This window comes from Protopterus annectens, chromosome 7.part0, assembly GCF_019279795.1.
Source record: "Protopterus annectens isolate FY-2018-M chromosome 7.part0, PAN1.0, whole genome shotgun sequence".
Taxonomy (NCBI): Eukaryota; Metazoa; Chordata; order Ceratodontiformes; family Protopteridae; genus Protopterus; species Protopterus annectens.
Genome location: NC_056739.1, coordinates 1,469,476,176 through 1,469,502,347, shown reverse-complemented (window position 1 = coordinate 1,469,502,347; position 26,172 = coordinate 1,469,476,176). Strand labels below are relative to the sequence as shown.

At 39.4% G+C, this 26,172-nt stretch overlaps 1 protein-coding gene across 1 annotated transcript in view; it reads right to left on the bottom strand.

Annotated features, from left to right (window-relative positions):
- The window catches only part of ARL8B (ADP ribosylation factor like GTPase 8B), a 361,003-nt gene extending 348,644 nt beyond the window's left edge, over window positions 1-12,359 (bottom strand). Inside the window, exon 1 of the mRNA XM_044078018.1 lies at window positions 12,100-12,359. Within this exon, the coding sequence (XP_043933953.1) occupies window positions 12,100-12,222 (123 nt within the window). The 5' untranslated portion in view covers window positions 12,223-12,359. The remainder of the gene's footprint in view (window positions 1-12,099) is intronic.
- Window positions 12,360-26,172: the final 13,813 nt, after the last annotated feature.

Sequence of the window (26,172 nt, the reverse complement as noted above, 5' to 3'; positions counted from 1 at the left end):
AGTGTCCCCATTTACCTCTCAGGAGAAGGGCCCCTTGCCGCTTCATTAGGACCAACTATTGTTAAACACAGGTTGAGCTGTGAAATGTTGCAGAGACAGGGAAGAAGTCTGGTATTAAGTGGATGGCTCTGCCTTCAGCTTTTATTAAAATGTCTGTTGGACAAACTTCTCGCCAATATTTTACATTTTGAAAGATAACCAGCCAAAACACAAAATAAGGGGTTTTGAAGAAGTATTGGAACATATCCCAATTAAGAAAAACAAAGTTCAAGAGTTTCCTTCTCTCCGTATTCAAATTTGAAACTTGGAATATATTCCTGGCTTATTACCCAATATAGAAGCCATAAAGTGCCGCAGTGCACAAAACCAAAATTTTTCCATTGGATAGTTCAAGCAATTATGTACAAATGAAAATAAATCATGCCCCTTCTTTCAGCCCCTACCAACACAATATAAATTAAAGTCCTGAGAAAAGGTCCTTAGCTGCCTGAAGGAGATAGGACATCTAAGACATGCCATGGTGCCAAAAAAACAGGACCAGGGATGAAGTGGTTAACAGTGAAGGCATACAAGGAATATGTAAAAGGGAGCTGCATTTTTAAATTTTCATGAAAACGTCTAACATGGAATAAAATAAGTTGTAGAGCATATGCATACTAGCAAAAATGGTTCATTTCAACATTTACTTTTACAGCACAATTTTTTTTTTTTTTTGTTACACAAAGTCTCCCGACCCCCCCCCCCCTTTAAGCAGCGGATACTAAAAGGACACCACATTAAGATAGTTTTGCCATAAATAAAACAGTTATAGGATTAAAACTCTGCTTGATACTCCGATTCTGATACAAACAATAATATATAGAAATCAATCACACTCTGCACTAATGCATCACAAAAGGGCTACCATGCAGACTTCCCATATTCACGCAAATTCATCTGTAACTGTATTCTGAAATGAAGGCAATCTATAATAATGCACAGCCAGGGCATCAGAAAACAAATAATTTTCCCTCCATACAGCTACAGTGATAGTGATGGTATTGCAACTTCACAATATCTTAAGACTTTCTCTGAAGGTAGTGTTAAAAAAGCTTTAAATTGGAATCCTTTCAATCTTTTACTGTAAGCCGTTTAAAGCTGGAGTCCATTTTCAATCAAATGGAGGAATGAAAAGTTAGTTTCAAAAAAATAAATATAGTGTTAAGTGAGAAACTTGCTAACGCCATCACTGAATGAGCTGAGAACACTTTAATGAGCTTGCAAGAATTTAGCATTGCGTTTGTGTGTACTTCTATTAAAACACACACACTTAGGTGACCACAAGTACTTCACTAAACTATGGTTGTAGGGCAGCTCATCTTTTTTTCTTCATATAGCTCACAGTAGCTGGAAATAGCTTTGCAACACTTTAAGGTTGTAAAACTGTGGATCGTAACCAAAAGTGAAAACATAAGGAATCTTTGCTGCTTAGTCCGTCACACAGGCAAAGGCAAATTGGGAGTCCAAAGGATTTCTGGATGGTAAAATACATATAGGTGAGTGTTTAAAGGAAAACTGAAGTATATTTTCACTCTCGTTTTAAGTTATTTTAACATCTCAAAAATCACTCTGACTGCTGCCTAGAATTTTTTGAATATTACCTGCTTAACGACCATCAATGGGACTTGACATAATGTGTTTTTTTTTTCTTCAAGCCTCTTTCCCAGAATACATTTCAAGTCTGCTTTATATGAGTCATGCTAGACTCAAGTAGTAGTGGTGTATTCCCATGCCACTTATATATAATGGCATTTGCCACATATATAATGGCATTAGTGTCAGTCACAGTCATCTTACATACTGTCTGTAAAAGGACTGCTTTTATTTCTCAAATTGCCCTCATCTGTATGCATCACAGGGCTTGTTTTATAGTACACCAAGGAAAAACTAAAACAGCTGCTAAACTGCAGACCTTTTCAAAGTATCATTTTGTACTCCCAAGATGAATTGACAGCCCCTCCTCCTACACTTTGGTAAATGTGCCAACACTTTACAAGAAAAAATATTTTCTGACTTCTCTAAATGTCACAGACCTCTAATACTACATTCAAGTCATCTTAAAATGTAAAGTAATATAAACATTTAAAAAGTGTAAAGCTCAACATTTCAATACTGTGATGCTGCTTAGTTGTCGAGAGACAACTGCCCTGAGTGAAATTGCTCTGTTTTGCTATGAAAGTAATGGCTACATTGGAAGCAGCTGTGAGGCTCTCTTCCTCTCTGCAATAAAGGACAATGAAACACAGTTTCACACCTCTCCGTCTTGTTTACGGCAGCCTAAGCTACAAAATGTCTCCGTATCTCTGATGCATCATACAGGTGTAGACAAATATGTGAGAATTTAAGCTTTTAAAAAAGTGGGTGGTCTTTCCCTTACTTTGATACCACAGTGAGGAAATGAAAGTTTTATAAGTAGAAGCAGGTTTCAGGATCCTACACAGTACTAGAATCGCACTGTAAAGAGAAAAGCAACTAAGAGTGGAGTTAAACTGTTTTTCCTTTAAATAAACCTGATTAAGGAAAACAAAATGGAGCGCTGTTAAATCAACTTCAACGAACTGGTGCCTGGGCGTATGCCCTCACAGGTTCACAAACTTCCAAACTGGTTTAAATAGACACAAACCACTAATTATCTTTTCACAATTTAAACAAACTAAACACTATTTCAAGTCTATTATTGAAGATCACTGTAATTACAACAAATTTCATATCTAAAACATTATTTAAACCTAGCTGTAACGTGTGTGTATAAAACCACCACGCTTCCCTTTCTAACAAAACTTCCTAAACATTAAAAAAGTAAATCTGGATTAGGAAATACATATAAATACTGTAAAATTTAAAATTAAAATTTTACCCCTAGTACATACTAACAAAATGTACTGCTGTAACACTAGCAGCCATCTTAGTTTTTATACCCCAAATATGCTTTTGCATTCTTTTTCCTAATTAGACTTTTAGTTTAGCCTATACAGCACTTCCCACAATAGCAAAACAAACCAAATAGGTCTGCTTCTTGGTAGCAGTTAAGATGAACTCCAAACTTGTGATCAAAGTTTTGACAAATACTTGTCAAAACTGCAAAGGGCATTTGTTACAACACCTTTTACATTTTAACTAGAATGTATCCTGCTCTTAAAATAACTTTTAACTACTCTACTATGCTGGAAGAATTTCTACATGAAATTAACTGCAAGTTAAATAAAACATTTCATCCAATTTAGTAAGACAGTAATACTTCTTCAGAATTCTACAAGTTCTTTAAATAAAACTGAGTATACCCAATAACAAAATATACTAGAGGGACTAATCTAAGCCTTTTTCCGGGTCTGTACTCCCAAACTCTCAGATCCATAAATATTAAAATTTCAAGTATTTGTTTCAACTCTTTATCCATTCCACTACTTTACCAAATAAAGTTAATTACCAAACAAAGCCAACTGTGGGTAAATTTAGCATTACCCACACCCAGGCGTGGGTTATTGCTATTATACCATGACATTATTTAAGAAAAGAAACTATTACTTTTCTTAAATAATGGCATAGTATAATGCCTGTTTACTGCCCTTCCGCAGATGTCTGGCATCCGCGGCAGTTCTGATGTACTGCGCGCTGCGCGAGTACATCAGAGTTGAGCAAAAGGCGGAGAAAGCAATATCTCCGTTGCTTTTTAGTGTTTAAGCTATGTTAAATGAGTTTAACATAGCGAGACAGTTAAAATAAGCAGCGGACATCTCCGTTGCTTATTTTAAAACTGTCTCGCTATGTTAAACTCATTTAACATGGCTATAAAAAGCAAAGATCTTGCTTTCTCCGTTAACACAAAACACTGCCTCGCTATGTTAAATGGGTTTAACATAGCGAGACAGCTAAAATAAGCAACAGAGATCTCCGTTGCTTATTTTAAAGCTGTCTCGCTATGTTAAACCCATTTAACATAGCAAGACAGTGTTTTAAAAAAACGAGTTATACTAATGGAAAAAAGTCCGGGCGACCGGACCTTTTTCTATTAGTATAACTCGATTTACAACGGGCACGCTGGCCAATCAGCATGCACGTTTTGGGGGGGGGGAAATCATGGTATAATATCTGGGAACCACCTGTGTACTAAAGTGCTACTTCCAGCACGTCCTTTAGGATGAAAGATTCTTCATTACCTGCCCTTGGCATTCAAGCAACTGTGCACTCAAAAAAAAAATCCTGTATTCCTCAATGATACAACCTCAAGTCTTAAACACATCATATAAGTCTGAGTACCCAAAACAGAAAACTTGCCACCAGCAGGGTGCAATTTCTACACCTTAACAGGTTTGTACAGGGCCCTCTTTAATGCTCTTCTGTTCAATGTCTCAGGACCACAACACTGTATGCTAATGAACCAAACCCAATTTAAATCCTCTATTTTAAAAAAAAAAAAAAAATGCAAGCCAGCTATGCATCCATTTTTGTTGCTTCAGATCAAAAGAAAGGTGGATTATAGCATCCGCTGAAAAGACTTTAGTGAAGAAATTACTGAAAACTTGGCAGCAAGGACTGCATTTTCTCTTCTACACCAAAAATACATCATCTCAAGCTGCCGCTTCCACTCATTTTGGTATTTAAGCAGCCATTAAAGTGCATAACCTACGATCTTCCAACAGCATTACAGAATGTAGGCACACCCAAGATGTGTGGAGCTTTATCTGGTATACAAACAATATAGTAAAGCTATTAGAAAACACTAAACAATACAAAAAAACACACCAAAACAGACAGATGCAGGAGTGAACCATGAAAGTCTGTGAACCATGAAAGTCTAGTAAATGCAGGTGCATTTTCAATCACAAAGACTGTGGGCAGTGACTTCAGAAAGGCCTCAGAGGGTCTGACAAACCACCCAATAATTCAGAGTAGAGCAATAGCACGACACTGCACAGGCAGTTGCCTCCAATAGTGGATAGCACTATCAACTGGGGAGAAGGCTGACAGATGAAGAAAGCACACTAACCTGTATCTCACCCGACATCTGCAGCAATTGGAGAGACCCCAAAAGTTCCTCACCAAAAGGATAAAGGGACTCCAAAATCTGTCATATGCTGCCAGACTGAAGAAACTCCAGCTCTATTCAGTCGCATACAGTCTGCTCAGAGGTGACATGTGCCTGACATACAAGGCCATGTCCAACCCGGAATTAATGGACATGCTCCACCTCAAAAAATCCAAATCCAACAAAACCACTAGAGCAAGCGACTTAAACCTTAGCGCGGATATAAATAGGACGTGCTGGAGGGATAGATTTATCACTCAAACTCCCTATGCTGTGGAATAAAATCCCGGTCCATGTGAGGCAGAGCACCTCGCTGGCTCTGCTCAAGAGAAATCTTGACCTGTGGATGGGAGATCGTAGGTTTACCCCGGGAATCATCTCTGTGTCACTGCTGGACAGAGGCACAACAAACTAATGGGTACAGTATTTTTTCATATAAGGGGTGGCGTAAGCCACAAAACTTTGGGCTAGGCTTATAAATGCCTTAGGGCAGATAGCCTAGTATAAACCTATGAACCTATAACCTATGAACCAGCACACACGCCTTTCTCTGAGCAGGAAGGGCCAGAAGCAAACTAAAGGTTAGGCAGCATTTAGGCAGCATTCTGTACATGAAAGTCACTTCAGTAGTGTGTGTGTGTGTATATATATATATATATATATATATATATATATATATATATATATATATATAAAAAAACAACATGTACACACGGGCATACATACATAGACTACTGTGTGTGTCAAGATGTGCGAGAGTATCTTTTCAAGACTGCACGGAAAGAGTAAACTATCTTTATAATGGCAAGTTGGTAATCCACATTTTCAGAAACAGACGAGAGAGTGCTCCCCATTATAAATATATGATCATGCTTCACAGCTCCCAAATAAATCCTACATTAGGCTGCTGGAAATGAGACTTCACTAATGACATTTAATCCATGTAAAAGAAAGTTTCCAGTTCAAAACAAATTTAGAGTCTCCCGTTGTGACCTCACAGCAAGAGGTTCTACGGTTCGATCCTCGGCTGGGGTGCCTTCTGTGCGGAGTCTGCATGTCCTCCCTGTGGTCACGTGGGTTTCCTCCAGGTGCTCCAATTTCCTCCCACATCCCAAAGACATGCTGTAGGTGGATTGAACACTCTAAATTGGCCGTAGGTGTGAGTGTGTGTATGTGTGTGCCTTCTGTGGAAGGTTGGGTGCCAGGCTGGCAACTCGACACCATAAAACTCCACTGCCAATCATGAGCGGACAGATGATCCACTGTGGAAACCCCTAAGCAGGAAAAGAAGTCCACCAGTATGGTTTACATGCATTTTTGGACATAGAGAAAGGCATTATGACCTTGAATGCCTTGCAGATATGTCCAGTGGTGATGTTACAACAGTGTAACATACAAAGGACACTAGTGGGTGCCATTTAGTCCCTGTAATTGTGGAGCAAGAGCTGTGCCTATATTCTCAGCCCCAAAGTGAATTCAAGATTGGTGCACAACTCTCCGAAGTATGCCTCTACCTCTCCGAAGTATGCCTCTACTTCTTTCCTGTTTGTGATTTTCATGGCCAGGATACAACTAAAAGCACTTCCAACGGACTGCAGAGTATTCGACATAGGATATGAAAGGATTGCATCCGTAACATTGGTAGACAATATCTCTTGGCCTTGAGCTAGTGTACACTAGTTCTGATCATTGATGGGTATGAAGTAGTTGGAAATATTAGCTTGTCCAAATCATAGGCCATGCTCTGTACTGATAAAGGAATGGATTGCACTACATGCAAGCAGTGGAAGTAGCTACCCAAAAATGGAGGCACCAAGTAACTTGAGTTCTTGTTCACGAGTAAAGACAAATAAGGATACTGGCTGCAGAACCTGTACTGGACAATGAAGTGATACTAAAAACAGAGTCAAAGGGCAAAACTCTTAATTTACCAGGCATTCAGTGTCCAGTCCTCAAAAGTATGAAGATCTGGGCAGATTTGCATAAAGCCAATGATCCTCTGGGTTGAGAGGAGTGGTTGGAGTATAAAAAAAGGACATCTTCTGGAAGGTGTACCAGGCACTGTTCTCTGGCAGAATGCCAAAGGCAGGACAATGACATTATGTAGAGAATCCTTTCAGCTTCAATGGGACCACTAGGAGCTTTCACAGGATAAGCTGGGAACTCCTGCAGGATAAACTACATCAATAAGTATGAACATCTATCTATTTACACCTCCTTATTCTCCATTCTTCACTCGCTTCTTTACTTCAATTTCTCTCCTCGACTCTAAGACAGGTCATAACCCTGTTTCTCTCAATTCACACTGCAATTCCTATTTCTATTTTATTAACTTACCTTAAATTTATCTATTAACTGGCTAAAATTGCTCCAATATTAAATATCTATTCTTAACCAATGTTTTTACATTGCGTATAACCTGGTATAGCTAAACTGTAAAGATTTCTGAAAATGTTTTTATAATACTTACACTCTATCCAACTTAGTACCAGCTGTAAAAAGGTAATAAAATCTTTCTAACTACATGAAAATCAAATTATTCTACTGTGGAGAGCAGCAACCTGTAGAAGTGCACTTTAAAATAATTTTGTTGTGCTTGTCAGATTAAAATCATGTCATTGTCAAAGAAGGGATCACAGTGTCTGTAAAAGGGTCAAATTTAGGAACAAGCCAAACAAGCTATGGCTTAAGGTCTCCCACTCTGAAAAAAGTCTCTCTCAAGATCTCAATGTTTCCATTTGCTACAGTTATATTGTGCTTTCACAACTTTTTTTAATTATACATTATTAATAAGCAGATGTCTCAAAGCTGTATAAAGGAAAAGTTCAAAAGCATCAACCCTTCAACAACACCTGAGTGAGTGTTCTTGGTAGCACTCCTGCAAATTTGTTACAAAGGCTTGCCCTCTGTCAACCCTTGAACAGGGTCTCTCTCTACAGTTTCACACAGCTTACAGCCCCACAGTTTCCAAATCTGTCACTTGTCAACAGCCAGGGGAGGTGACACTACAGATTAGCAGTGAGGTAGTTTTAGGCAAAAACCTTAAAGATTCATTTTAAAACACTATACAAAAGGTGATTTTTATCATTTGTGCAGTACAATATTTTGCATCTTTGTAAGGAAAAGGGGACTGTGATATTGCCTTTCTGCAGAATTTACTACCAAAATATTTTATTTGCAGACCTGCAGCTGCCTCTTCCACAGAGATTGACAGTGACAAGACAGCCATCTGAATATATATATATATATATATATATATATATATATAAAATCTCCATAAATATCCAAATCAAACCTGCAGTGCAACTTTTTACACCAACAAAAATGCACCACAGGCCAACAAACACTGATGAGTGCCGAAGACCGTTTGTCACCCTACAGCTTACAACCAAGGGTTTGACACCCAGATGTATGGTTTGTAATTGGTTCCTCGAGAGGCTAATCACAGATTGGCTGGGTAAATAGAAAGAGGCATTATAAGCACTAGCTACAGCTGGAATGTTCAGTTCGGTATACAAGAGCCCGAATCATAAAACAAACACTACTTGGACGTTTCACAGTCTTCTCTATCTTCTTAGTAATATATAGAGGCTACAGAGAGGCAACCTCAGTCTCATGTATACAGCCTCAGACATATTACAAATTCAGAAGTGCAATAGTATCAGAAACACCCACTGAAGGAACCTCAGTTTCTTTTTGCAAGGTTAACAGAAGACGCTGGTGGAATCAGTATGCGCAGATACCACTTCTATGGAAGCAGCTTCCAATCAACATGCAGTACTTCTCTACTCAAATGTAACTTGGACTAAATGACAGGTAACCGCAAATTCATCGCTGGATAAATACCAATGACCTTCATGGACAAGGGAAATGCACACAAATCCAACATGTACTGGATAAGCCCAAAGCCTAGCTGTGCACTCCAAACCATTTGGGTCCCCAAAGATCAACAGTCTAGTAAGTACATATGAATCTATTTAAACAAAGAATTTTTGAAACAAGCAGGAGTAAGAACAGCATGATGGTCTAGTCAAATAAAGGTCTGCCTTCTATTACCTCTAAACATAGAAGCAGAAAAATTTGACAGCAAATATAGCCTATGTGAAAAGTAACCAGCTATGGATAGTCTTAGTTACAAAATTATACACCCCCATCCAATAAAAAAAAAAAAAAAAGTTTCACTTAGTAAACAGAATCCTTCAATGACATGTTTTTACTGAATTATAATAAACAAGGGGACCCAATAACTAGCCAGGGAAATGACTCTCTGCAGGGTCACGGAGTTAGCTGTAACATGCAAGGGAAGCAGAAACCTGCAGACATTTTTAGGCAGAAGCTCTCAAGGAATAGGTTAATGCTTCACACTCAGGTCTTTTTATGGAGTCCTGACTGAAAAGGAAAGTAACATTTCTTTCACAGTCATGATAGTCTAATGGCCAATCAAGCATTAATTCTAAATGCTACACATTTCAATCCCGAGTGAAATAACTATCATGAAAGCAAGTATCTATGCAGTAAAGGAATGGATTACAGAATTAACATCCATATTATTTATGCTTTAACATTTCACAAAAATAAACAAAAGCAGACACTAAAAATGGGAAGTAAATGCAAACTTCTGTATTCATCTTCTCCACACAAGAATCTGGACATCATCTTTAGAATACTAGCCTATTCTACATTCAATACCTCAGAACAAAGCATTTTTTTTTCATTTTACTTATATCTGCTTAAGTGGACAAATGAATTGACCTTTCATGGACACATCTGAGCTATGACCCCAGGCTACAAAAGCTGGTAAATAGACAATTTTACTGTAGCCAGTCGACTAAACCTTTTTTTGGGTGTGTGGGGAAAAATGAGAAAACTGCTGTACATGGAGCCCACAAAATGTAGAGATATCAGAAATTAATCCAGACCTTCAACTGTTAGGGTTGCCACCTTTTCAAATGGCCAAAAGTGGGACATTTTTGGTACAAACATCAGATTTTACAGGGTGACATACCCGTGAGCAGTACAAAGGATAAAACTTAACTTTTTTGCCTAAAATAAAAGCTTATTCTTGTAGCATTTTAGTTGCTTATTCTATTTCTTATAACATTAGGTATTTTTAGATGCAGAATAACTGTTTTATGCAACTATTACATAAAATATAGGAAAGAATTTTGTCCTAAAATCTCAGGACATTTGCCATTTTTTAAAATTTTTTGTCAGGACACAACTGCCCAAAGAGGGACTGTCCCTCGCAAAGTGGGACAGGTGGTAACCCTATCAACTGTAAAGCAAATATCTTGTTACCAATATGCCTTTTGAGTATTAAGAAACACAATTTTTAATTCCACTTTAAATGTGGCAGAGTCCAAGATCCACTTTTCTAAGCTCAGAAACTTTGAGAACATTGACAAGAGATGCATATTAATACAGGTCATATTGACATACAGTAATTCAATCTTCACTTTCACAAAGCCAGCTTCATGAAATACCCTGTGGAATATTTCAAACATTCAGAACAAAAGGGACAATACAAATAAACAATATCTAACTTGTGCAAACAAAAAATGTCAAGGTAAGGATGCAAAATTTACTTCTTTCATCTGCTCTTATATGTATTCACAAAAGTTGCTCAAACATTTGGGCAAGATAGCACATTCCCTTCCAATCTTCTTGGTACACACAGAAATAGGACAGTGGCAGATACTACAAATGACAACTGACCAAGGTCCACTGTTTATACATTTTGGTGATGTCAGCAAAAGTGATACAACAGTTTTGCTAGACAAGCTAGGGTTTTGAATTGCAGAACGGTAGCACATAATCTGTTTAAACAACTCTCTTAAAAGAAACTGAGAAAAAAAGAAAACCTTAGCATGCAGAATAGAATACAAAATATGTACACACACACACTCTGATAAAACCTCTAGGTTATCTTACGTTTTAAAGAAACATAATACCAGTGAAGTTATGGTCAAGCAAAAGCAGACAAACGATTTTTTCAAGCAAGCAGGAGTGAGAACATGACTATGCCAAATGCCGCTCCACCCCTACCAGCCCAGCGTGAGCTGATATCAGTATTCATCAGTTAACAGTTTCCTCACATGCTTATTCGTAAGAAATCTGGAAATGCACCACAAACAGTAAATGTCAATACTAATACACTACAAAAGACAACTTGTAAATTTCAGAAATACAAGCAAGAAAACTACTGCATATGCAAAGGAACATTGTGTCGAGGAGTTAAACACTACGTATCACTAACAAAAAAACGTGTAACTTATCTGCAGGCCGGGTCTATTCTGTAAACATTGTTGAAAATTGGCCTGCTATTGTGTTCAGTTAGTGACCGCAAGATTCAAAGAAATATAGACAAACTACAACCCTCTCCATCAATCAAGGCGCTAGTGACAGCAGCACAGTAACACAAGGAAAATCAGGTACAATTCAGCCAAACAGACAGACTTTAAATGTGCATGTCAAAACTTGCGCAATCATACTTTGAAGGTTAACTCTGGCAACAGATACCACAAACATTACAGAGTTGGAACATCTCTGACAAGCAAGCTACATACTTGCCCTTTACCAAAATTATACAAGAAAACAAAACATGCAGTGTAGGTTGCTCAAATGGAACCGTCGTAGCCAGTTGTAAAAGCTTTCAACACCAACATCTGTGAACACCTTTAATTCACCCAAAGGCAAATTAAAGCTTGCGTCACAACGGATGCTCATATAATCGCCTATATTATATCATCAATACATTCCGTAGCAAGCGCAAAGAAACATCTTCATCACTCCAACCAGTCCATTACACTATTATGGGGTATAGTACAAGCAAGACAAATGTGGACAGCCAACGGTTCCATACCTGCTCACGGGGGGGGTAATAAGTAATATCCTAAATGATGACCAACTCATATATAGCCACTCTGCAATCACACACTACCCCACCCCAAAAAAATCTTGAACTTCGTGCCAATTTAAGAAAATGCAAAATGACTAATAATAGTGATGCTTAACATCAAGGGAAAAAAACTCACGGCTATGACATTGACAAAGGTGGTCTTGCCGGAATACTGAAGCCCCACCAACGTCAACTCCATTTCCTCCTTCCAGAATAGGGATTTAAACCAATCCAGAAGTCTGTTGAAAAGGGCCAGCATCCCGAATTGCTGTTTAAAAGAACCAAGAGCTAATGTTACAGAAGGAGAAGGCAGACTATGCCTACTAGAAATGCCGCTCCTCCTGTACAAGCCCAGCGTAAGCGTGACTAAAGGAAAGCAACACAGTCATATGATTCAGCATCCCAACAGAACGAACCACCGTAAAGGCCATAGACTTGTAAAATGTGCAAGAGAAAAAGACTAATGAGCGAGCGCTCCCTAGTGATAATATGCCAACGGCAGCATTAAACCGCAACCTTGTTTAACTTATTGTGATTAATTGTATTTATTTTTGTAGTAGCCAAATTTATTTAAAAAAAAAAAAAAACTAACAACTACTTGGCTTCCTCTGTGGTTTGGTGGATACACAGTCCTTTCCACATCTCTCAACTGAATCCGGGACAAATATCAATACAATTAACCAAGGAAAAATCCAGAAATAATCAGGGACACTTTTAAAACTATTAGTACTATTAACTTGAAATGTTGACAGAATAAGAAAATGTGAATTAATATACTTTTTTTCTGTAGTAAAAGCCTTCTATAATTCAAATCGTTGTCAGTTAAGTGCAATTCACCACCTTTTCTCTAAAAATCATCTGTTTTAGGAGGGATTAAAGAGGGATAGAAATCAGGAACATTTAAGAGGTTCTCTTGTCGTGACAAATATAACTTACCTAACAGAGTTTGGGCTTTCAGCCTGTCCTTTATAACGAGCAGGGCAGTCCCAAACCCAGCAGCTGTGTCCTGAGGAGGAACACCCCCATGAAAAATAGCAAATGTTTCTAAATTTTTGAACAAAATCCATTTCCTAAGTTTCTTGTAATACAGTAGTTGCGTAAACAATTGTTTTGCATCCGAAACATAATAGGAAACAACTGACAAAACCCAAATTCTACCACAATGAGATTTTCCTCTGACAAAAAAGTGAAGCGCATTCCTTTGCAATATCCATGGCCTGCCTTGCAAAATCTCAGGAGAAAGAACGTGCCCTATTTTGGTCATGTAGAAAGGTGGCTGGCTGCCCTGTATTCAGAATTAAAAATAAATAACTTTGTGAGGTAGAATTTGGAACTCTTTCACTAAAGTCTACAAATTTTACAACATGTCTTTGATAATATGCTTATATTTTTGAGTCACCCATGTGCAAAAAAATGGAAAAAGGGGGTGATAAGATAGATGGATTTTTGACACTGTCAGGTTTTGAAACTTGTGTTTCAGACTATTATCCTATCTCACAATCCTACATGAAGTGAAAAGGATTATGCGCTATTCAGTATGTAATTTATTGCTAATTAAGTGCCCAGGTTTCTGGTTGGAAGTACCTAATTTACAAGACCCTTTGTACATTTTTTCAAGAACATTTGTATTTATTTCACTGTCAGAAGATTGTCAGGTATGGGGTAAGCACTATACACATACAAGCAGAATTTTTTGGATACAGCCTTGGATGTAGTTCAGTCAGTCAGACAACAACAGCAATCTTGTAATAGCAGCTCATTGATGTACTAAATACAGCTCAATAGCACAAGTATAATAAGAATTGGCAATACACTGGACATACAGTGCAAGCACTATATCACAAACTTTGAAGGTGCAGATGTAGCATGTAGTTATGGTAACTAACAACTTAGTAAGAACTGACTGGGCATGAAAACAGCTAATGAAACAGCTGTTAAATACTATATTGTACATTATTAGATTCAGACGACCATTTTTGCTATTAGTGTTTCTGCAAGAACCCTATGACTCATGGATGAAGTCAGGTATGCACCATGTAAGCAACGATGTACAAACTGGTAACATTTTGTGTAGCACTGGTAAGTGAAATTAAAGGATGCAAACAACCCAACAAAGAAGTTGCCCAGAGTGATTGTAAGCTTGTAATATTAATTATTCAGGTAAATGCTTATATTGTTTCCTGCCCAATTAAGGACTTCTCATATAGCATTTTAGTAAATGTGTTGCATCCTTAATTCCACAGTTAGGACATAACACAGTGTCAAAAAGAGCAGATCAGAGCAGGATATAGCAAGAAAGGAGCTTTCTGAACAACTAAACTTCTAATGTATTCTATAACTGTTCTATTTCTCACTGCAACTGGTTCTATAGTGTGTGATCTTAGGATCAGAGCCAGTACAGCAAGAGTCTTAACCAATCAAAGACAGCTGAAAACTCAGTGCTGCAGTTGTAATATATGTTTTGTTCTACACTAGGGTATGTAATATCAGTGGTTCAGTAGGTGGGATATTTTCTTTTGAGGCTGGGAATTTCAGAATACTGTAGTTTCTAATTGCTCAATGGGTATCTGGATTCATGTTCGAAATCAGTGGGAGGAATTATCAAGAAATGATGATCTTTCCTGTTTTGCTACTACCTTATCCAACTTTTTCCTTACGCTTCAAGGTAAAAAAATCCCAAAAGTTGTTACTAGATTGCTAAGCCCTTAAAACAAAAAGTGGCTAAGAAAGGAAATGAAGTCTCTGTATACTCTTAGGGGCGATGTCTTTTTCTGAGACAGTCAACAAAGCCATGGATGAGGGGAAGACAGTGCACACCACCTACCCTGACCTGGCCAAAGCCTTCAACACTATTCCCCACTTGGGCATAATAGATAAACTCTCTCAACTAGGCATCAATCCATATGTTACCAGATGGGTAGCCAACTGGCTCACTGATAGAACCCACCTAGTCAAAATAGGGGAAGCCACCTATAGCAGTAGACCCATATCAAATGGTGTTCCCCAGGGTTCGGTCTTGGGGCCTCTGTTATTTGGGATATACTTTTCTAAGGTACAGGCCAAAACCAGTGGGCTATTGCTGACCAAGTTTGCAGATGACTGCAAGTTGGGACCTGTCATCAATTCCCCTAGTGACGTGGCCATCCTCCAAGAGGGTCTCACACAAACAAATGACTGGTGCCAGAAACATGGCCTCAAGCTGAATACAAAACAATGCATTATCATCACCTTTGGGGAGAGAGATGTCCCCACAAATTATCACAATAATAACAATGTTCTAAGGACATAGTCAGTCGTGAGGGATTTGGGCACCCAGATTGATAGCAGTCTGACGTTTGACCACCATGTTGCTTCCACTGTATGGAAAGCTTTCTACATGGCCCACCTCATAAGTAAGGGTATCTCATCCAGGGACAAGGCGGTCATAACATCCCTGTATTCTTCCCTTTTAAGGCCCATTATTGAATCTTCTTCTTCTTCTCTTTCGGCTGTTCCCATTAGGGATCGCCACAGCGGATCATCTGTTTCCATTTCTTCCTGTCCTTTGCATATTGCTCTGTCACACCAATTGCCTGCATGTCCTCTCTTACCACATCCATTGAGTATGATGCCCCATTCGGCATGTACCACACAAAGCACATGCAGCAGCTGGAGAGACCACAGAGGTTCCTCACCAGGAGAATCCATGGCCTCAAAAATCTACCATACACAGACAGGCTAAAAGCCCTATCCCTCTACTCTGTTTTATACAGACTCCTTAGAGGTGACCTCTGTCTGGCATATAAGTGATCTCGGACCCCGCCTTGATGGGACTGCTGCATATCTGCAAGTCAAGCTCCACTCAAGTAACCCACACACACAGCTTCAACCTGGTCTGCCACATCAATAGGATTTGCTGGTTGGACAGATTTGTATCCTAGAGATGCCCCCATCTATGGAATAGACTCCCTCTCCATGTCAAGCAGAGTACTTCTTTATTCCTTTTTAAGCGCAATCTGGATAACTGGATGGGAAATAGAAAATACAACCCTGGGATTCCACCCATGAACCTGCTGGACAGGGGCATTGGGTGCTGATTTGTCTATGCATGGGCTAAACTCTTGGCTAGGCTTATAAGGGCCTCAGGACCAGTAGCATAGTAACTTCCTGTGATCCTATGGATAAACTGAAAAAAAAAGAATCCTACTACAGAAAATTGATAATTTCATCCTTCTAGAAAACCTATCCAAAAAAGGCCACCAGCTTGTACAAAGCAAACACTCTTTCCTCACATCAAAAATAAATTCAGTACAACCAAAAAAGATTCTGACATCTAGTCAATGACACTACAGGTCATTCTTCTCCAAAAGATACACTCCACAAAGATGCTATCAGTACTCTAACAGGATATATTATACCCACTTACTTCCAAAAAGAGTCTACTACTCTTCATCCAACAAAGTCTTGCAGTCTAAACATAGCTAATTTATTTATTGACATTTGATTACTGGGTAAGTCTGACTGGGTAGGTGCCCATTTTCAGCCGAGGCCCGGATTAAAAACTCCAAAATATTACAAAAACATTTTAACAACAATAATTATACAATCTTCAAAAATAGTACTCATTCTAAACACCTAGATTCTGACTTCTCATCATTCTTTTTAAAAGTAATCTCAAAAATATACCCACGGGTGCCTTCCAGGTACAGATAACTTCCATCCCTGGTTTATTTTATTTTGTAAAGATGATATTTTTCTCACCTTAAAACACCTCTACAACTCATGTATTGCCAAAAATGTCATGCCTGTTCAATAAAGATTGCCAGAGTCAGCTCCATCCCAAAAACTTCTAACTGTACCACACCTAACACTTTCTGTCCCACTTCTGTTCTTTCCACCATTGGGAAAGTACCTGAAAAACTGCTCTACAATCAGCTCATCCAGTACCTTCAGAACTGGACAAGTTGTAAGTATTGGACAAGCTGATTGTTAGGTAGTTGTTCAATGACTTCAGAATTATAGAATCATCTCTCAGCATCAATATGCATTTTGGGCAGGGAGAAGCACAATGTCTACCCTCTATAGACTTACTGATGACAGTCTGCAAATGGGTAGGAGCATTCTAATTGGAGCCAGCTTGATCAACTTGGCAAAGGGATTTCTCACCGTTGATCACCCACTACTACTGCAATCTCTCATTGCTGATGACATTAGCCCTCAAGCAACCTCTCAAGTTAAAAGATTTCCTCTTATGAAGATATTTCAGAGTCCAAACTGTATTTCCATTTCAGCAGTCTCTGTTAAGAAAGGTGTTCCAAAAAGATCAATTTTAGCCCCCATACATGTCTCTGTTTTTATTAACAATCTCTCAGTGGACATCCACCACACTCCAAGTATTCTCTACAGTAATGACATGGTGATTTAAAGGACAATCTCTTTCCACACTGGCATAAATGATCAACTGGAAGAGGGCCTTTTCAAGCTCAACAACCAGCTATAGAATCATGGCCTTATATTCAATGTTAAAAAAAGACTATCCTGTTTGGCACCCATAAAAACTTTTTAAATTATCCTCTAACTAGACCATTCAACACTATAAGTATACTGTTAGATCCCACACTCAATTTGAATTCCCATATTTAGATTACAAAATCAAAAGTTAAAAACTCTTTTTTTTCTGGGCTAGCAAGATCTCCTTCATCTTTTCACCAGTAGAAAGATTTGTCATAGGTAATTGGGTCCTACTCTCACAACTGGCTTATGGGTTACTAATTATTGACTCATCCAAACAAAATAATCTTACCATACTTCAATCTGCCACAAACCACATATGCAGGTTCACAGCCCTCTTCCCAAAAAGAAGAACAAAATTGCACCACTCTAGCAAAAATAAAATAGTTGTTTACAACCAAAAGGACCACCCTCCTTCTAGGAACTCTCTTAAAACTTATCAGTCAGGAAAGCTTCCCATTTTTTGCAAACAGGCTACCAGAAAGATCCCTCCTACTATATAGCTTAAGATTCCTCTCAAGTTCCACTCCCACCCGCAAGCCACATATACTGTGATAAAATGCACCAATCACACTTTCTCTTATCCTTGCTCCTAAAATCTGGGAAGCCATTCCAAATTATATAAAATACATCAAACCAATAACCAAAAACTCGCAAACTCGAACAAGTAATCCAAACCAAGTGAGCCAAAAAGGAGGACACCAACCAAACAACACAGTGGTATAACTGAGCTTTCTTCTTTATTTATTCGACTTCTTCAGAGTAAAAAAAAAACTTTAAAGCATTCAATATTTAAGTCACAGAAAATGCATCACATGATTTAAACACACCACTCTCATTACCCAATAAAATACCAAACAATATTAAAATCCATGGTGACCATATGAATATATAGCATTAATGTCTGTTAAAAAATATTTTGAATATAGCCAAAAAAAATATATATAGACTTAAAATTCTTAAAATGACCTTCATACAACGTAATATTTTAACCTTAATACACTCGTAATGGAAATATATTAATTTAAGCCAGGGACAACCCCAGCATTTAGCTTAAGTTGCCACAGTAACTCACATCGTTCTAATAAGTCTTCCCAAGGCCCACCTCTAGGGTTTCTTAAAACTTGGTCTAAACCACAAAAAAGAAAGGAATGTCCTGGATTATTAATAATATGTTTGGCCAAGGCACTGTTGGCCTTATTCTTCTTAATATCTAAAATATACTCGTATATCCTTTCCTTGAACTTTCTTTTGGTTTTCCCTATATACAACCTGTTGCATTTCTGGCAAAGGGCAAGATAAACAACACCGGTGGTGTTGCAATTGCAAAATAAGTTAGCCTTTAACAGTTATATTAAATATTCACCTTTTAGTGTATGTCTTCCAAATCTCATATGCTTAGTCTTTGCTATATTTCTCAGCATATTATTCTCCTGTGCCCAAACAGTCAGTTTAGTCAAGTTATTTCGCAGACATTCCCTATCTGTAAAACATGTAATCAGTTTATATTTCAAGTCAATTGTATACAGACCATAGAACACCTCAAGTGAAAAATGATAGCTGTGAAAGATACAATCTAAACAAGTATGGGCCGAGGTCACAGCCTTGTGGAGCACTCTGACTGTATCCTAGAATTTCACCTGAACAATTGCTGTATGATAGTTGCCATATCCTAGTTGTAAGGCATGTAGCTATCGATTTATCAAGAGTACATCAATACCAAGATGTTCTAATTTATTGATCAATGTTTTGTGTAAGACCCTATCAAATGCTGAAGTTAAATCTAAATAAATAACATTTACAGCAAACTTTTTCAATTATATATATATTATATTATTATAGAATATAATTTTATAGGTTGCTATAGATCTATTTTCAATATGTGCATGCTGATATTTGGTTTCAAGTATCAACCTTTCCAACTCTGACAATAATTTTATCCAGTATAATATTCTTCACTATTTTTCCAAAACGTGAAAGTAAACTTATGAGCCTGTTTGACTCTGGATTTGTCCTACTGTCATGTCCCTTAAAGGTGGGTTTAAAAAGTGCAAGTCTCTAATCTTGAGGAATCTTTACATATTTAAATGACATAGTGAATACTAGATATAATGGTTCCCCGTTTTTTAATTTCTCCAAATCTTTTGGGTTTTTAAAACTGTGATGGGAATGGACCCCATTCCTAAGTCAAAGTACAATTAAAGTTCATGAAATTAGTATTGTTTCACTCTTTGATGTCAGCCAGTAGTGCTCTTTGCAGCACCCAAAATGTGCCCAGTAAAGACTCCTTCTGCAATCTGTGCAGAGTTACATATATTGGTAACATATCTAAATATAATTGGAGACTCTTTTTATAAGATCCTTTTCTCCTACTACTATTGGAACTATCTGGGTATCTTTCTTCCACATTGCTCTTGTTCCTTCCTGCAAATCCTGATATTTTATGACTTTGTGTCTCTCTGTACGAAGGACACTGTAGTCACTGGGTGTGGCAATTTCAATGATCAATGCTACTTTTGTCTTCTTTTCCTGGACCACTATATCCGTTTTTTAGCATCTATCTATTGAACTGTTGGTAATGGATGATCCCATGTGATGTAGACCTCATCATTTTCTATGATGCTTTGTAACTCATATTTCCAGTGTTTTTCAGCCACTTCAATACCATAATGTTTGCACAATCCCCAGTGTAACAGTCTCGCCACATTATTATGCCTTTCAGCATATAGTCCTTCTACCATTAGTATGTCGTAACCAGCAAAACCTACATTGGTCTGTTTCTCCCACATGTTCAATGGACTTTGTAAACCAATGTGTATGTAGCCCACTATCTTGGGCCATCAATATTAACCTTTCATCTCTTGGTTTAAATTCGCCTCTCCTTAACCATTCCTACATTCTTTCATGATCAACATGAGGTTCTTCCAGAAGATTTCTATACTTGAAACTATATTTATGCTTTTTCCACATTTCTTGCCTTCTCATCTGGTCCTTCACCTTATATTCTTTTTTTTTTTTTTGGCACATTCAGTTGCTGCCTGATTTTTATCTACTTGTGGTTTGATTTCCATTCCTGCTTGACTCCGATATGCTTCTGCTAGCCTAAGCAGGGAAGTCATCTTAGATTTATTCTCCTCATGTTTCAAAACTTTCACTATGTTTGGGTCTTGTGAGGTCAGCAGATATGTGTGGAGTCTCACGATTGCAGATCTATACATATAATCAATTTCAAGGAGGCCCATCCCTCCTTCAGATTGGGGAATGTATAATCTTGGTATACACTGATTTTTATAAATCATCTAGTGAGCATGAATCATCCTTCTTGTTTTCCTATCTAATCTAGCCAGCACTTTTGGGGCCAGTCAATCACTCCAAAACTGTAAGTTAGGACAGGAAGACCAAATTGGTTTATAGCTTGAATTTTGGTCCTAGATGGCAATGCTGTTTTCAGGATTAATTTAAGTCTTCTGAAGTACTCCTTACTAGGTTTTATTCACATTTGTTCATGTTTAATTGTTGATTCTTCATCAATTCCCAAATATTTGCCTTGTGGGCAAGCTAAAACCTTCAGCACCCTCTCTGTTCAACCAGTGCTTCGTGTCCCTGCCCAAGTAGCTGACACACACATATACACACACACACACACACACACACACACACACACACACACACACACACACACACACACACACACTTTGAGAAGAGTTTATATAACCATACAGACACTCCTGGGGAAGGCTGGCACAGGTTCTCCAGCTGTGCCCCTTTTCTGCCCAGTCTAAAAGGTAGTACCACTTGCCACCACCCACTAATATCAGCTACTCAAAGGCCCTTAAAGGGTGTACAATTATTACTGTGCAATATTATTATCCAATTGGTAGTATAGCCCACGGCTAAAGCTATTGGAGTGGCTTTGTACAATTTTACCAAAGGCATGCAGGTACTCTAAAGAGCTTAAATTAGCTCTACAAAAACAGCCACAGTTGAAAGGGTTTAAAATATTTAATAACAAATAGTCAAAATACAAGGCAATCATTTTTACTACACAGTGCTTGTCAAGAGTTCAGATATCACAGAGAAATACTTAAAATAATTCAGTAGTACAATTCTGACATCACAGAAAAACAGTCTAATGTTTCTAGTTTCTAGCTATTTCTAAGAGAAAACACAAGTTTAAAATAAGCTTACTTATAGAACACAGGCAGAGTGCTAATGAGTTGGATGGTCAAGACAAAAATGCTTAATGCTCTCTGATTCTCTCTGTTTTTAAAATCACATTCCTGGTTCACATTACATCATTCCTCGCACTTCCCTGGGTTCTCAGGCTAACAGGCTACATTCTTTAGTAAGCTCACATCAGGTCAGGAAGCAAAGCCATTAAGAACATTTATGCATGCAAATTCTGGCCATTAACTATGGCCTTAAAACAATAGCAAGAATTCCATCATCTAGACCAGCCGGGCCATGTTTACATCAAAGGATCGCAACATGTTTTACTTGGTCAGTAGAGTGCACTGTTGTTACATTTTTTTCAGTTGCACATGTAACACTATTTTTACCATTTAAGACAACAAGCCTGTGGTTCACATTAATATTTACAGATAACAGAACTATCTCCAAAATTCTGTCTGGCTAGGCTGGCAGCCTTCATCTATCTTCACCCAATCTTCACTTATCCCCCCCCCCCCAGAGAACTCAAGCTAGTTTTTCAAGTGACCCTTGAGAAACGCTGCTTGAGAGGGAGGTCTATTTGAGTATACCTTACCCCATCCCGTATCTTGAGAGCCCATCTGCATTGGCATTGCTAATCCCACTGGGGTGCTGCACTGACATATCATATGCTTGCAACCCCATGCTCCATCTTAGCAACTTGGCATTTTGCTGCCTGGCTCTGTTTAACCATGTTAGGGGGTTGTGATCGGTCATAACAGTGAATTTCCTTCCATACAGACAGAGCTGAAGGTTCTGCAGTGCCCACACTATGGCTAGACATTCCTTTTCTACAGCTGTATAGCATTCCTCCCTAGGTTGGAGCCTACGACTGAGATAAACCACTGGGTGCTCTTCCCCCTCTGAAGCAATCTGGCTAAGTACAGTCCCCACCCCATGGTTCAAAGCATCCATCTGCACAACAAATTCTTTGCTGTAATCTGGACTGGCTGACACGGGGGGGGGGTCCTCCCAAAGCTACTTTAAGCATCTGGCATGTCTGCTCACATGCTGGGGTCCACACTACCTTATCTAGCCTGTTCTTCCTTGTCAGGTCTGTAAGGGGAGCAGCTATAGTACTATAATTGGGGACGAACTTTCTATAGTACCCTGCTGTCCCTAAAAATGACCTTACCTGATTTTTAGTAACAGGTGCAGGCCATGCCTGAACGGATTCCACTTTGGCAGGTTCTGGCCTTATCTTACCACTCCCCACTCTATGTCCTAGGTAGGAGACCTCTGCCATACCTACCTGACATTTGCTCGGCTTAATGGTCAACCCTGCCCTCTGTAGTCTGCCCAGCACCTCCTGGACATGCTGAACGTGTTCTGGCCAGGAATGGCTGTAGATGGCAATATCATCTAGGTAAGCAAGGGCAAACCCTCCTGCTCCTGCTAGGATATGATCTACTAGCCTCTGGAAAGTTGCTGGGGCATTCTTCATCCCAAAGGGCTTCTTGGTGAATTCATACAAGCCAAAAGGAGTCACACACTACATTGCAAGGCCTCAGGTTATCTTGTAGCATAATCCACTACCATTAGGATATACTTTTTCCCTGTGGAACTTGGGGTATTCAGAGGACCCACAATATCCATAGCACTGGGAGTCATGGGCACCTGCCAGTAACCCTTGGCAAGATCAATGGTTGTAAGATACTTAGCCCCACCCAGCTGCTCTAGGGCCTCATCTGTCCTAGGCATGGGGTAAGCATCGACTCTGTGTGACTATTTAATTTCCTGTAGTCCACACAGAACCTGGTACTGCCATCCTTCTTTGGCACCAGCACCACTGGGGAGGCCCAGGGACTGTTGGACTCTTGAATCACCCCTAGTTCTAACATCTCCTGTACCTCCTCCCTCAGAGTCTGTTTGACTCTCTCAGGCACTCTATAAGGGGCCTGCCTAATAGGCCTTTAGGTCCTGTGTCCACCTGGCGCTGCCACAGGTGGGTGCACCCTGGTTTCCTAGTGAACATGTCCCCAAATTCCTCCAACACTGTTCCGATTTCTCAAACCTGGGTAGGAGATAGGTGCTGGGACATTGCTACCCCTTCCACTGAGGTGTCAGCCCGAGCCTCACTGAGGAGATCAGTCCCCAGATCTCTCTTAGACTCCTCCTGCAATCCACTGCAAATGCCCTGCACAAGGGCCTCCCTATCATGGTAAGTTTTCATCATGTTAACATGGTACAATTTGTGCCCCTGCCTTCTGCCTAGCATGTAGTTAACATCACTTAACTTTCTTACCACCTTGTAGGGTCCCTCCCAAGCTGCTTGCAGCTTGTTGTATCTGACAGGAATGAGAACCATTACCTGCTGCCCCACAGCATACTCTCTAGCTCGAGCATTCCTGTCATACCATACCTTTTTCTGTTGTTGGGCTTCTGCCAGGTTTCCTGGGTCAAACCCATGAGTTCCCTGAGCCTTGTCCTGAGGTTTAGGATGTATGCCACAACAGACCCATTGTGAGACTCTCACTCTCCTTCCCACTCATCTCAAATTAAATCTAGAGGTCCCCTCACCCTATGCCCATATAGCAACTCAAAGGGTGAAAAACCTGTAGATTCCTGGGGAACTTCTCTGTAAGCAAACAACAGATGTGGCAAATATTTGTCCCATTCCCTCTTAAACTGATTTGCAAATGCCCATAGCATGGACTTGATTGTAGAGTTTAACCTCTCAACAAGACCATTAGTCTGGGGATGGTAGGGAGTGGTCTTTATGTGCTTCACCCCACAGGACTTCCACAGACAAGCCAGCAGGTCTGACATGAAATTGGCACCTCTGTCAGTCAGTATTTCTTTAGGAAAACCTACCCTGCTGAAAATCTCTAACAAAGCATTTACCACCTTCTCTGCCTCAATGGAGGACAAAGCTACTGCCTCAGGTTATCTTGTAGCATAATCCACTACCATTAGGATATACTTTTTCCCTGTGGAACTTGGGGTATTCAGAGGACCCACAATATCCATAGCTACCCTCTGAAATGGCTCCTCAATCACAGGCAAAGGCATCAAAGGAGCTCTTACCTTGTCTCGTGCCTTGCCTACCTTTTGGCACTGCTCACAGGTCCTGCAGTACCCTGTTACATCTGTGGAAATTCCAGCCCAATAGAAGTTCTGCATAATATGCCTCTTTGTATGTTTTATGCCCATATGACCTGCAAAGGAAATATCATAGCCTATGGCTTGAAGCGCCAGATGGTAGGCTCTAGGCATTACCAACTGCTGTACTCTCTCACCTTCTAGCCTTCCCTCAGGGGTCCACTCTCTGTATAGTAACCCTTTGTCCCAGTATACAGATTTCCCCTTTTCTTGAGAATCAGGTGCCTCCCTAGCTACCTGCCTCAGGCCTTGCAATGTAGTGTCTGAGATCTGAGCCTGTCTCAACTCTCTCCTTGTAACCCTTCCCAGCTCCCCTTCCACAGGACGTCTGGCATCCTCTGACAGTGGTGCCTCACTGTTAGCCTGGGTACTACTACTCACCTTTACCTTTGCAGTTACTCTGTCCAGGGGACTATCAGTACCCCCAGGCAGCTGTGGCTCACCTTCAGTCTCATTGCTACAGGGTAGCTCCCTTCCCTGAAGTAACCACCTCACCAGTCCTGGTTGCAAGTATGCAGTCTATCTGGGTCTCCCCCAGGCTACCAGACCTACATGCTTGTCTCCTAGCCTGACTGCATGTAACTGCACAAGCATATGGTACTGCCTCATCCAAATCCTTCCCTATCAGGACATCTGCAGGATGGTAGTTTGGTACCCTTGTTGTCTCAAGACAACCTAATATTGGCATTTTGTCTTTCCCACTTACTGACTCCCTCACCTTTTGTTCCCCACCTTGCCTCTGTGGACACCTGTATGCCACATGGCCCCACTGGTTGCATTCAAAACATTTAACCCTAGCTCCTGGACGTGTACCTGGACTAGTGGCTTCCCCTGCTACTGGCAGATTCTGTTGGGGCAGTCTGTGCTGCCCACCATGGGTTTCTTTAGACCCATGAGCAGTACTGGGGGTCCTTTTCCTGTGCAGGGCTTCCCTGCTTGCCAGGTATAGGTCTCCCTTCTTCCCCAACATATCTGAAGTAGCACATTGTCTATCAGCTAGCCAGATTCTGATGTCCTCAGGCAAAGTTCTAAGGGCTTGTTCCCTCACCAAAATGTCTGCCAGCCCTTCAAAAGTAATTTCACCAGACGTAGGAATACTTTGTGATAAATCCTTTATTTGCGAAGCGCTTTTTGTCCGGTAGCTTCACAGGACTTCATCAGACAATTGTTTGCTGCACTCATCACAGTTTAAATACACTCCCCCCCAAACAATTATTTACTTAATTAACAGCACCCAATTCTAATTATACACTTTAATAAATTATCTTATTAATTCCTTAAAAATGTATAAAAATATAAATATATATATATATATATATATATATATATATACCTTATACATTAAGATATTTAAACAGTATCCTATAAAAGCACATATACAGATATATATTCATACTTTAAAAAGTTA